This window comes from Astatotilapia calliptera, chromosome 6 (assembly GCF_900246225.1).
Source record: "Astatotilapia calliptera chromosome 6, fAstCal1.2, whole genome shotgun sequence".
Lineage (NCBI taxonomy): Eukaryota > Metazoa > Chordata > Actinopteri > Cichliformes > Cichlidae > Astatotilapia > Astatotilapia calliptera.
This window is the reverse complement of record NC_039307.1, coordinates 19,675,125-19,689,353: the sequence shown is the minus strand read 5'-3', so window position 1 is coordinate 19,689,353 and position 14,229 is coordinate 19,675,125. Positions and strand designations below refer to the sequence as shown.

At 40.9% G+C, this 14,229-nt stretch overlaps 1 protein-coding gene across 6 annotated transcripts in view; it reads right to left on the bottom strand.

Annotated features, from left to right (window-relative positions):
• The window catches only part of tbc1d1 (TBC1 (tre-2/USP6, BUB2, cdc16) domain family, member 1), a 53,902-nt gene that overhangs the window by 38,825 nt on the left and 848 nt on the right, over positions 1-14,229 (bottom strand). For 5 of the 6 annotated variants that reach the window (XM_026170923.1, XM_026170922.1, XM_026170924.1 and 2 more), the window contains exon 2: positions 13,446-14,100. In XM_026170923.1, coding sequence (XP_026026708.1) covers positions 13,446-14,060 — 615 coding nt within the window. In that variant the 5' untranslated portion in view covers positions 14,061-14,100. Of the gene's footprint in view, positions 1-8,642; positions 8,955-13,445; positions 14,101-14,229 lie in introns of those variants that run through there. The other variant, XM_026170927.1, reaches the window with a different exon arrangement.

The window sequence follows — 14,229 nt, the reverse complement described above, 5'->3', positions numbered from 1 at the left end:
AACAGAGCAATGAAGAGCACTCCTAGGTAACTTAGACATTATGTTTCAATTTAAGGCAAAATGTTTTAGGTTATCTGTTGTTTGGCCTTGTTGTGCTGAACATTTCAGAAAAAAGTTGCATATTTAAATAAGTATCAAGAATAAAGAGCTCAGAAGTGTCCATCTAAGACATATTTCTGGCAACCTCGCAATTGCAGTTTAATACTCACTCTTTCCCTGGCTCCTCTTAGCTGTGTTGGACTTGGATTACCTCTTAAGGGAAATATCTGTCTCTCAAGTTCAGTTAAGCTCACTAGCTGTGTCCGTTTGGACCGGTTAGAGCTCTGAGGGTTGAGAGGGGACAGTTGAGAACAAATGAACTGTAACTGGGTTCTTTCCCCACACAAAAGCCCTTTTCTGTAGCTACACTCTCCACATTAACACAAGGTCCATTACCATTAGAAGAGTCTGACATGTTGCGTGTGCCAATTATAAAGATGGAAAAGTGACACAGAGAGAAATATAAGAAAGCCTAACAAAGCTGGGATGCTGTGTGATCTAGTCGCACAATCGGTGTATCCTCAATACTGGCTTTGTTACATAAAGCTCACTCTTTGACCATTTTCCTATACAGGGACACTCTGTGCTGTTAATTTAAAGCCTTTTCCTGATTACTCGCACATCGAGAACGTTCTGTTATCCAGGCAAAACAACTCATTAAGCCACTCAGGTAGCTTAATGTATTTTGTGATTCTTGCAAGGCTTATTTTATTTTCTTGCACACACTTTGATTAATGTCTTACTTTATTGCTTGGCTCTAGTTATAAAAGCTATGCATGACCAGAGAGATCAATTCAAACAGCCTGAGGCTTTTCTCTGGATAATTGGTCCCACTTCCTTGTTTTAATCTATTTACAAACAAGCACTGGACAGAAGATAACGCCATACAAATCAGAAAACAACCTTTTGCTGTCTACAGTATATGTCCTTCTCCTATTGTGGACCACACTATCATTGTACCACACCAAGGAACAAAAAGGAGGAAGCAGATGAGCTAAGCAGAAGCAGCGGTTGAGCCACATTGGTGATGTCATTAATGACAGATGCCTGAGCAGCTACAGTCTGACAGACAAACTTCCAGCAAGGTCTTGCCGTGTCTTGCCTCAGCATGAGGTGCGCGCTTTTAGCAAAACAAACACATAACTCTCTGTCCTCACCTGGAAGCTGCTCTGGATAGGTGTGTCAGCCAAATGTGTAATAAGTATTCTGACTTGTTGCCTTTTCCTTTTTCTTTTTTTCAAGGATATAAAAACTGTATGAAGGGTTCGAACATAACCATGTATGTTCATAAGTACTGTTCAGTTTTGGGACTTCACTTTTAAAGGTTGTGCACAACACTGCAGCGCTTACAGGATTACCAAATACATTCCTGGGTGACACACCAACAGTTTAAGCTTTCGGATTTGTGTCTGCAGCACACAAGTACACAAAACATTTTGGTCTTAGTGGTGAGAGTTTAAATTAAAAAGACAAGTGCACAACAACTTTTTGTAGGGAATGATTATGAAATGTAATTACTGACGAGATCCAAAACTATCTCAGTACCCACCCCAACCTGCCACCAAACACAAGCAAAGGTAGGAATTCAGACTAGGGCTGCCACAAACGATTATTTTGATAGTAGACTAGTCAGCAGCGAGGCTGAAGCAGTCGCTGCTGACCGACATCGATGGAGATCACTGCCCGATGCGCCGCCCGGCGTAGGAGGAACTAAGTGCTAAGTAAGTAAGACTAGTCACCGATTAATTTTGCAATTAGTCCACTAATCAGATCATGCATCCATTGGACGTAAAACGTACAGCTTATTGCACCAGCATCCATCTGCTCTTATATAACTATCATTAGCTTACAGCTTTAAGTGTTTAAGGTCTGTGCTAACTAAAAATAAGGACAAGATGATAGTTTAAATTTTAATAAAATTTGCAGATTGTTTCGGTGAAGTTTAATAAACTCCTTGCTATCTAAAATATAACAGGACACCGGAGTAGATTCTCCAGCATCTCACACTTCTGATAATCAGCTGTCTGCTTGACGTTTATTCAGCTGTGTAAAAACTATAACTTTAATCTTAGCCAAACCGATTTACTCAGGAACAAATAAAATACTGAAAAAAACCAAACAATAACATTTTTAAGTTATCTAAGTGACTTATATATGTTTAACCTGAGTAGCGAAAGACGGTGGTGGGTTTGAAAACGATTTGCCGGGAGTCCGGTGCTCTCACCGGCTCTAGTGAGCCTTGCCCCCGGCTAGCTATCGACCTGGTGGGTAACAGACGTCTCCGAAAACGTCAGAGCGCTTTTAAAAATATGTGGTGTCTTGATGAACTGAGCAAATATTTGAGGTTTACACAGTTACATTCTTGCCTGAAATATGTTAAACGTTTATTTTGTGACCCAGAAAGAATAATAAGAGTAATATTAAAACTAACTAGCTGCCGCCATTGTTGGAAACTGAGCAGGGCTGCGCTATGAATTCTGGGACAGAGCTACTTCTTCTTCGGGGTTTAACACCGGCTGGCATCCTTGTACATGCAGTACTGCCATCTTCTGTTTCAGTCCGTTATTACACTCATAAATCCTACTACTTATTCCTGCGTCTTTTGTGATCTTACAAAGCTTCAAACGACGCGTCGAGTATTAGATCAGTCGTCGACGATTTTGATAGTCGACTAATCGTGCCAGCCCTAGTTCAGACTTGCAATCCTTGGCTACTTCTTACTCCCAGGTTTCCAGCTTTTTTTGCTCTCCAGTTGCATCTAAATGCAGCTAAATACCACCAACTGCATTTCTTCTTCTTGAATATATGGCATACAGATACAAGTTAAGTAATGGGTCCAGTTGAATCGCCCGCTAAAAAAAAAAAAAGCACACGAGCAACAAATTTATCCTATAACTAATTTCAAGATTAATCTTTAAAAGATTCTCAATACTGCTGGCTGAAATGCAACCCCAAACCATTACAGAGCCTACATGGTGTTTTACAGATAGCAACAGATACTCACTGTTGTACATCTCTTCTGAGCACCTCAGTACACACTGGCAACAATTCAAACCAAATGTTCAAATTTATATTCATAACGCCAGAAAAGTTGTTCCCACTGATTTTCAGTCCAGCTTTTGAGTCATCTGGCATACCTCAGGCTTTTCTCCCTGTGTCTCTTCCTTAAGGATGCCTTCTTGACAGTCTCCATTCCTCTGAGACCATTTCTGATGAGACTGATGCATCTCTCAGGTCCTGTGCCAGGTTTCTGCTGCTCTCCTATATCTCAATGACATGACTTTCAGATACTCTTCATGTGCTGTATATAGTTTTGTAAGCGTTGCCACTTCTTCTTTTGTCCTGCCCTTATCCATTTTCCTCAATTTTTTTAAAGAGAGACTGTACACCACGCTGACATCAGCACATAATTCAGACTGAAAATGAGTGAAAAAGCAGCCAATGTCCAAATAAAAACTGACATACCTTCATAAAGTCTGGAGAGCTACTTGTCAAGGCCACTATAAAAACTGCAATAAAGTCTGAATCTTTGGAAGTAAAATATAGAGATGAGAGCCAAATCAAGACCTACGCACAGTACTATATTTCTTTCAACTACATTTTTGCTTGAATCACTCAAATAAATAACTTAATCAGCAGGGGAAATGAAAAAAATACCCCAAAATGACACTACGACCAACTGCAAACCTAGTTACTGCAGCAGCAATCCATCACAATTAATAAATGCTTTCTTTTTAAAATGTATTTGTCCCTTTACTTATTCAGACTCAAAGATACTTGTTATATATCATTTTGAGTATCTTGTGGTCCTCTCTCTTGAAACAACGCTTCCTTTCCTCCTTTGACTGTCACTCACTCACACAGGAATCTAGACACCATGTTTCTCACTCTCTGCTTTCTACTGCCTACTTGCTTTTAATCATTCTGTGAAGAGTGAAGTCTGCTATCTGTCCACTAACAACAGACTCTTTGCTTTGCACCCCACCCCCCTTCCTCTTCCTCCTGCTTTCACTGCTCGACTCTGAAACACTTCAACCAACAGATACATTTAGTCCTTGCCAATGGCTCTCCTCCTCCGACTTCTTTTGTGTCTCTCTGTGACAAAAGATACTGAATAGCCACTTCTTTACTGTCCTTGTTAAGACTTTATCTTACTGTATTTCTACACACAACTTGAGTTTCATTTTTTCTGCACTTGGTAATTGATAACCTGTTTAACTGCACGGCATGGCGATGTTATCGCTCTCTTCTACATCAGGTAGTCACTGCCTTGTAAAATGCACTTCACATAACTAGGAAGCAGAGATTCTTGCGTAATTTGGCGAATGACAAACAGCTAAAGCTATATTTATAGTTTTTAGAAGTTTAATGCAGAAATCCAGTAAACAGCTTTCTAGAAATATAGCTCAATTTAAATTTGGTGAATGAAAAGTCAAATTCATTTGTATGTCATCATGCTTTTTAATCTATTCTCATATAACCTTTTGGTGAGTACTCCTCTACTGCTTCCTTCCTCTTCCATACTTCTCGTAGCATGCTAACACATCTGTTTTGGAGGTTTGAAGCAAAGCTGACAGAAGTTTTGCTTGTGAGGGTGCAGCCCTTGCTAAAGGCACACAGCACACATTATCTCTCACAGTGGAACGTTTACATGAAGCCGATCTCAGACAGGAAGGCAGTTGGACGGCCTCAGGCAGTGACCCACAGACTCGGCCTCTCACAGAGGAACAAAACTGAAAAAGTTTGATGTCCCACACCATACCACAATTAAAAAGAAGTACTGTAGTAATGGCCTCAAAAAAGGAGGAAGTTACACAAGAAAGACAGCAAAAGAGAAGCTGCAGGTCGGCACAGTAAACAAAACAAACCTGTTGGTGTTTTTCAGAAAGAGAAAATAAACCTCAAACATCAGAATATAACATGAACCAGGACAAAATTGTGAGTAAGCGCCTGAGGAATATTGTAAAAATGTATTTTTTTTTCCACAAAGAGGCCCCTATAAGAAACTCTTTAAAAAGACTGTCAATGAGATTATTGTTTTAAAAGAATCTATAAATATGGAAATATTTTTCAGTTAAAAGTTCTTTTTTAAATATTTTTTATAGCTAGACTTTCAGAACTATCTGACCCCTGGGCTATTTATAACTTTGAGGAACTCCAGTGCAGTGAGACTCACATCATTGGTTTACCACCAAAATCCAATAACTAAAACACAGCAGTGCAATTTAAAACCATGATGAATGTATATAACTTCATTAATTAATTATACTCCAAAGGAAAGTATCTATTTTAACCCAACAATATGTATTCTAAAACAAAAATAATTTCAATTTGATTTCAATTCAGGTTTATTTATATAGCACCAAATTGCAACAACAGTTGCCTGAAGACTCTTTATACTGTATGGTAAAGATCCTACAATAAAACAGCGAAAACCAAGGAAACCCACAAAATCAGATGACCTCTGGCAACAGTGGAAAGAAAAAAACTCCCATTTAACAGGAAGAAACCTCCAGCAGAATCAGACTCAGGAAGGGGCAGCCATCTGCCATAACTGGGGGTGAGAGGAGGGGGGGGAAAAAACCCAACCAAAAAACATTTTGTTGATAATTTCACTTTAAACACAGACTGAGCCTAAACAGACGTTTAACTTGAATGATTCAAACTAGAAAAGCTGGGAAAAAACATTACAATTTAAGGAGAAATGCCCCTTAAAACCCACTAATGCACCAGCAAGACACATGAAAATGAACAACAAAGATGACGAGGCAGCTGAAAGTCCCACTTCTCTGCTTCCCATGATCATGTGCTTGAGTCTTGTGCCTCGTGGAGCTCTGCCAAGTTCAAAGTTCAATGTATAACCAAGAAACGAGAAGCATTGCTGACGGAAAGCGAAGCGCAATGAAGAGAAAGAGGGCAATTTTATATGGTTGAAAATGGTTAACCACAAGCTTCCAACATATTGACATCACTTCAACAGACTGAAAAACTACTTCAGCACAAAAAACAACCCCTGACAATGAGCTCATTCAATAGTAACAACAAGCCCACAATGTAAGGACTTGTTTAAACGCAGTGCAGAGTGAACTCTTGACTGAGAATAAATTAAGTCAGTAAAGATCCCCGACACCTTCAATGTTTTCATCTTAGAAGACTGAATGTCTGTAGCGTGGAAATGTTAGAGCTGACACAGTGACTGAAGAGGCAAACAGCCACTGAATGGACATGGTTAGATACAGACTCCCAGACAAACAGGCAAAAAGCAGTCTGACAGTTCACAAGGACATGTTATTTATATAACGACTCGAAGGTGCCTCCAGTTTACTAGCTTGTTTTTGCTACAGAGCATGGAGTGTGTCACATGAAAAGAGCAGCCAAGTCGCATAAAATGAGGGAGGAAAAGGCAGGTGGCCAAAAAGGAAAAGGGGACTCTAAAGGCTCTCTTGGACAGTTTAGATAATCATTAACTTCAATCACTTCTGGGGTTTTGTTTTTTTTTGGGTTTTTTTTTATTTGGTCAAAAAATAAAAGGCTGCGTGCGGTACTTTCCAAGCTGAGTCAGAAATCAGCTGTTTTACCAGAGAAGGTTAAATTTAAGCTCTGTAAAGAATTGGGTTCAAAGTAACCTGATAATACTTGTTAGCAGTTCCAACTGAAGAATAATTTTAGTCAAAACTCAACAAATAATGAGTTACTATCATGGTAAAAGATTCCCGCTTCTACTGATATCAAAATCAACCTTTTTCCCACCAGCTATTTTGACATGAAGTTCTAGGTAAAACACAGCTGTTACTTTCTGCTTTGGTTCAGAGCTTTAATTCATGTGATCAGTAACAGGGACAGCAGTCTGAGCTCCCTCTCCCCTGTTCTCAACCCAGCTGAGAGATTAATCTTTCCATTGTGCCTTGAGACCTCCTCCCCATAGGATATGCTGGAAACACCTCACCTTGGAGGCACCCAGGAAAAATCCTGATCAGATGCGTTACCTCAACTGGACATTTTCGATGCCTTTCCCGAATGATAGTTCCTTGCCCTACCTCTAAGGTTGAGCCGAAACACTCTTCGGAGGAAGCTCATTTCCACCGCTTGTATGCATGATCTTACTCTTTCAGTCACTCCCGAAGGCATGGGAATATCAATCAACTAGTGAAGTGACAGTGTCAGCACCACTTGCGAACAACGCATTTATACTCCTCACCCCAGACTTGGGGGTGCTACTTCTCATCTCAGCTTCTTAACACTTGCCTGCAAATTCCACAGTACAAAAGGAACGTCATGGCTCAATGAAGCAAACAGAACCACATCATCAGCAAAAAGCAGACACAAGATCCTGAGACCAACGAATCCCACAACCTACCATAACATGCAAAAAAAGGCTGCTGTGACAAAGGTTCTGTAAAATGTCCCTGATATTTTACAGCACAAAGGTTGAGCTTCACTTCAGTATGAGCTTTTGAGCTTGCATGCAATCAAAGCAGTTTCAAAAGAGACAGACTGCCGACGTAATAGCTCATGACAGACTTTATGACTAATATGCCATACAAGACGTGCCTCCTGTTCCAGGACTACAGCACTGGCAGGAGCACAATGGATCTGGAGGTGATATCGCCATGAGTCACTCACACGCTCACATACACCTACATTTGGCTTGAGTTGGCAGCAGCTAAGCAGACTGGATTTTCACGTATTCGGCTCTTTAAAGGGTCTGACAATTAGTAACCTACAATTTACAGAAGCAGGAGCTCTGACATCATCTAGGAAAGGAAAAACCCTGTTTTATTACTGGAGTGCTTAAGCACAGTTATGGTTTATGCTAAACAATACTGTGAGTGAGGACGGGAAGAGCAACGTTCCCCCACAGTGATCTTTCTCTAAACTTGTAAGGAGAATGACGATTCACTTACAAATTATTTATTAGGCCCATTATGTAAATTAGAAGGAAAAAAGTGTCAAAAGCCCCATCACATTTCTGAAGAGTAAAAGGTGAGGTGTTCATGCCTTAATTCTTGGCACTCTGCAGGGAATAAAGTAAATACATTACTGACAGTGCATGTGACATTCAAATTCAACTTATTTTCACTCACAAACACATCTATAGATGGCCTCACACGCATGAAAGCACCATAGTAGAGGTGAAATTTTGATCTGACAACTTTAGAGGAAGTTTCAAAAGTAGACATATTTATCTATTGTAAATACTCATTACACTTTCCAGCTTCAATCAAACTTCTGTGAACTGTGTGAGCCTGAATGACCACCCAAAGCTACCATTTTACACCCGAACCAATGGTAGGGTCACAATGAACTGAACGGTAGCATCCAGTTGACAGGATGAAGTACAGTAGTCACTACAACGCAAAGCACATTTGGAATAAAGACGAGCGAAATTATTTGGTGTTAAATACATTAACTGCTACACAAAACATTACTAGACATGTAACAACTATTCTGCTGGAGTCGTTTTAAAAGGCTAAGGCCACCACAGACGAAAACTAACAACAGGTTGCGAAAATTTAGCTAATGTAAAAGCTTACTCAACGTTAGCTAACTGTCCACTTTAGCATGACACACGAAGTAAAACAACGCCTTCAAACTCCACTCACATCTCTCGACTCTTGTTTGTTGTTGAACAGGCTGAATCGCTGGAATCGCGCTTTCATCCCATCCGCCATAAACTTGACAAAAACTAAATCTGAATTGTTACTTCTCCGTAACTCGTCCCTGCCAGCGCGAAGCGCTTCAATATCATTTCATTGGAAAGTTGATTTTTCTCCCTGAAGCCGAGGTGGATCCTGCTGTTCGTTCGCCGTTAGGTTCGCAAGCGTAAGATCATTCAGCTTCCGGTACACACATTCGCAATAAAACAGTTCCAGCGCTCAACGTGTAAATCCCTTACTCTTTAACGAAATTTCTGTTTTATTTTGAAAGCAAATAGGTAACTTCCGTTTCCCTTCACCACAGACTGCGTCTGATTTGTCGTAGCCAAATCCTCCTCCGCGTATTGAGAAAATGGACACAGTTCCTGTCCCGGAGCAGTCAAAGTTTCGGCGGCAGAAATTAGGGTGGATTTCCCATTACCGTTACAAGAATGCAGATCTGTTATTTTCGTCGACATGACGTTATATAAACCAGCGGTCCCCAACCCCCGGGCCTGGCCGCGAGAGTTGAGGCTCAGGTGTGAAATGTATGGTTTTCAGGGTTTTTATCGGTTTTCATCGTTATTTTGTTATCGTTTTTATCGTTAACTCGGTTTTCCTGAGTCTTTTCACGTGTGTTACGAATAAATCTTATTTTTTTTCGGTACCGGTACTAGTTTTATTTTGTTGTATTTATCCGCGACACCTTAAAGGCCGGCCCGTGAAAATATTGTTGGGCATAAACCGGTCCGTGGCGCAAAAAAGGTTGGGGACCGCTGATATAAACAACATTTCCACCCAGGAATGCACAGCCTTTGGGGAGTGCCACTGAAGGAGAATTTGGGATGAAAAGCACACTTGTGGCGCAAAAGTTTCAAGTCTTCATTAACGTCAAAGTCAACATTTGACACAGTTTTGTCACGCCGAACAACCACCGTTAGATGATACTGAAGTTTGCTAGAGCACCACACTGCATTTTAAACTAGTTACTTTTCACAGCACATGCCTAGAAAAGTGGACGGCTTGTACAATGATACAGTTATAGGATTAAATAAAAAGTAGTTATTTTAAGCACTGATTAATTAAAGTGCAATAGCATTTTTTACCATTCACTGTTGATATCTAATAAACTTGAATCGCTGAATGTGGATTAAAATTATTCTTCTGAAATTGCAAAAATAACAGTCCCATAAAAATAAGATAAAATGGGAAGTTGTGTAATGAAAATCGTATTCGTCTATTTATTATGCATAGCTTAGTCATCAATTTATATCCAAAGAAAGCAATGCATTTTATTCAACAAAGTCTCTCACAAATTACTGTTCAGCATTACAAATGGTAGCCTATTAGTGATTAAAACAAACCCTTGGTGTTCATGAATGCTACCTTTTTATTACCAACGAAGCAAGAAATAAAATATTGTAAGTGCAATGGTGGTAACTCCTCAATTAGTAGACGCCAATAAAAACAGTCTAGCACTGTAGTATCTATTCTTTAGTAACTACCATACATTAAAGGAAAAATAGGTTTAGTAACTTTGCTAATGAACACAAAGGCACTCAGAGAGCACATTCTCCTCCAAGGTCTTATTTAGTCATTTTGATGCAAGTGATCTGGAGCTGCAACAAAACGTAATAATATCTCCCTGTGCTTCATCTCTCAACCAAGATACAAGAAACAAATTAAACCTGACAAACAAAACAAACCTTCGTCTCTGCTCTCGACTCGCCAGACGAATCACAGATTGCACAGGGACACCAGTTACAGTGAAGAGAAGCTGGCTTGTAAAACGTAAATTTAAAGCTGAAATCACACAAAAGCACAGCAACAAATACAAAGTCATGCAAACAGATTTTCACACCGAAACACTGATTTTTAGACACCTCTGTGGTGACACCCAGTGGTTACTTTCTTATTTACTAGTTCAGCAGAAAGGGGAGGCCCCACCGACCTCCTGAGATCATTTCTCTCCCTTGATAGAGAATAGGAAGTTTATGTTTCTTGCTGAGGTACTTAAATTTAGTGCTGGTGGTTCTTTTTCCCATAATGTCTCATTTTTAACCACAAAAAGATCCCATGTCCCTGCAAACATTTACAAAACACACAAGGGAAACTGCAAAGCACAGTGGCACCTGTAACAGAGTGTTACTCCTGAAATAGTAATGACAACCATCTAAAAACACACTTACCTTAAATGTCTATAACATTAGTGGTCTAAAAAAAGTAGATGTGTATATTCAACTGCACTGTTAAGCAACTCTACAGTTTTTCAGTTGCAGATATGGAGATCCAATATAATAGCTTCTTTTGCGATAACAGTATGACATGGCACAACATGGAGCAGAGAGCTGCATTTCCTGTCCGGAGGCAGTTAAATTATAACCGTGTAACCAGTCAAGAGGAACCACTAATGCAGCAACAAGAACAAATCCTTCATGGTGGTACATTCTTTGTCCCCTGCAGTGAACAGGAACTTCTATTTCCTCTGACTCTGAATATGTGCTTAAAGAAAAAAATACAGATATTTTTTCTGATTCAAAAGTTTTACTTGGCACGGTTCTCATAAAGAAAGCCAGAAAGCCATGAACCAACCCTGATCTGGTATGTTCAGGTGCACATTTCATATCACGACAGTCCAAACTGAAATGCCCCATTTGAGAAATGTGTCAAATTGTGTGAAACTGCTGTTACTGCGGTGTGACAAGTGACAAGAACTCCAGAAGCAAAGAGCGATATTGTGTGTGTTTGTGTGTGTGGCTGACACAGCTCAGACAGCAGGTTGAACAGAGACTCTTGACAACTGTGTCATTTTCTCAGTCGATCCATGCCTGTTGCAGAGATACTTTTTTCCAGCTCCGTCTTCCACCATCAGACTGTGAGATGCTTTGGATGAAACACAGTTTGTGACTGGGCATGCCCCTCTCATACCTGTCTGATTTTCTCAAATCTTTTAACACAATTACATTGTAATTTCCACAGCATATTCAGCTCCTGTCTATCCTCACAGTTGAAAAGAAAACACGAGGCTGGATGCCCTTATCCAAAGCCGGTCAATTCCTCTGGAATCAGAATATCAGGATTTGTGCTGAGGCTTATGAATCCAGGTCTCATTCCCATTAAATGTATTGCACCTAATTTAGATGAGATTAGATTAATTGCTGTCCTCAAAGCTCCCTCTCCCGTATTCTCCCCATTTCCTCTCCTCTGCCCTATTTTCAGTGTGCTGACATTCATCTGTCCTGATGCCTCTCTCTTCCCCTGGCTGTCTGTGCCTTGTTCCAGATGATCCGGATCCTCCACAAGATTTAGAAACTTATCTTGTCTCATTCCTGCCAACTATCCCAGCTGTCATAGTGCGAGAGGCAGGGTGAAGTCTGTGATGTAAGGTTATGTAAAATTAATTTGACTCAAAATCTGATGATTTTTGTGCTTTTGGTGGTGAGGGTTCATTCTAGATTCCCATCTTGCTGTAAAGTATGCACTTTTATTCTGCTTAATAAAAACTTATTTGACAACATTTAAAACACTAAAGAAAAGACTGTATTATCTCACTATTTAAAGCCCCGCAGCACTGTGTAGAGATGCCACTTATAATTAGAATGTATGTAACTGCGAGAGAAGCCTGAGCAACAGGTGGTCAGCCTGACATCATCATGGTCACATGTTCGAAAAGGTAATGAAAACAACAAGCGCTCACTCTGCTGCAAACATAACATCATAACAGGATCTGTGCGACAGGAAGTGATCTCTATGGTAACGTTGTTTCACATCCTGCACGTTTCATGTAAAGTATGCTCATTTTCTCTTGATCAACAAAACAGACAGGCGTATCCAGGCATGTCTGCAGCCGCTGTGCAAATGCTGAAGAACACAGATGTACACTCAGTGATATTTACATTACCCCACACAGTAAATGATGGCTGTAGGCATAACTGAAGCGTGCTGGTATTTCTCTTGCGGTGCACATGTGACATTTTGTATTTTGACTTCTCTGACTCATCACGTTTCACATCGAGTACCCTTCATTGTCTCCATCTTCCTAATCTGGCCAACTTTTTAAGTCTCTGGCATGTTGGGCATGGCATGCTATCGAATGTCTCGGGCCTGATCTAACACCAGCTGCAACTTCACTTTGAACACACAGGCTTTTGGCCATGCATGTCATGTGGAGGAAAGGTAAAAGGACTAGAGGTCAGGGGTGTGTTGGTCCTCAGTGTGTCACTGTTAGTGGATCAAATGCACGTCTGTGTTTGCTCGTGTTGCTGAATGGAATAAAAGCACGGAGCATGTGGGCCGCAAGCGAGCCAAAGCCAGATCCAGTTTCTGTCTGTGGGCTGTCATAATAAATACTGATGCGGTCACACTGAATGCTCAGGCAGCTTTTTGTCATTTGTGCAAACATAAGGAAGAGGTCGTCACACAGCTGGTGATCCCCTCGTGTCATTCTCATCTGTACCTTGGTGCTCCAGATTATCTGACATGCTGTGTTTCCATATACTTTGACTAGCTGAGCTTGTGTTGATATGTTTGTGGTTGACATATGCCGTTGCTTGTCGTGAGAGAACTCCCTTTGACGTTTTTGGACTTCTAATTTGGCTCATGTGCATTTATTTACCATAGCTCTGAAGCTGTTCTGTGTTATTGTGAAACACGTTTTGTTTTGTAACTTTGCATACATGTGTAGTTTATTTCTACAGCCTCAAACGCTCTACCCGATTGTTGATTGAAGTAATTAAATCCAAGAACACATGCACACACACTTATACATACCTTAGTTCTGTACTGGCACTGGAAGACATAGCAGGCACAAGTCTGTGTGCCTTTCACCAGGCAGGCAAAGCTACTGGGTTCCTGGCTGTTGTGAATTAGCTTGGTCACATGGTGAGGAAGACATTCAAACAGAACTGTGTGTGTCAGAGGGTCCCATACAAGGCTCTCTCCCAGCGTGGACACACATCGTACCCTTGATGCTGACACACACAGAAAAACTGTCTGACTGCGTGAAGTAGGACCCAGCTGTCTACCTCCAGACCCCCCAGCTTGCACCCCACCACCTTGCTCCCTCTCACCGGGCTGGGACCTGCTGATTTCAGCCACCACCCAGGGTAGCATAGCCATGGTGGTCAAATGGTGGACTTTCCGAAAACCAATCATGGTCAGTTTGTATCGTACTTCGTCCTCCTCTCCTTCCACCTCCATCTTTGCCCCCCATGATGCAATCCTCTCCCTCCCAAGCTTCTGAAGACACTGCGTGGCAGAGGTCAGATGTGAAAGTGAAGGACATGAGCGGTGGTTTGGAGTTAGATTATAACGGGGTTTGTCAGAGCTCCCTGGTCCAAGAGCTTCACTCCTTCTTGGCTTCACTTCAAAGTAGAGACCCTCCATGATGTCTGTGACCTGAGGCAGCTGCTTGCCTCCACTTCACCTACAAAATATCAGTTAGAGATCAGAGCCAGTAAACAGCTGAAAGGACAGCCGCAGGCATTTGCAATCTAGCTTGATCTTATGAGATTTCAAATGAACACAAATGTGCTACACAAACATTTACTTTGCA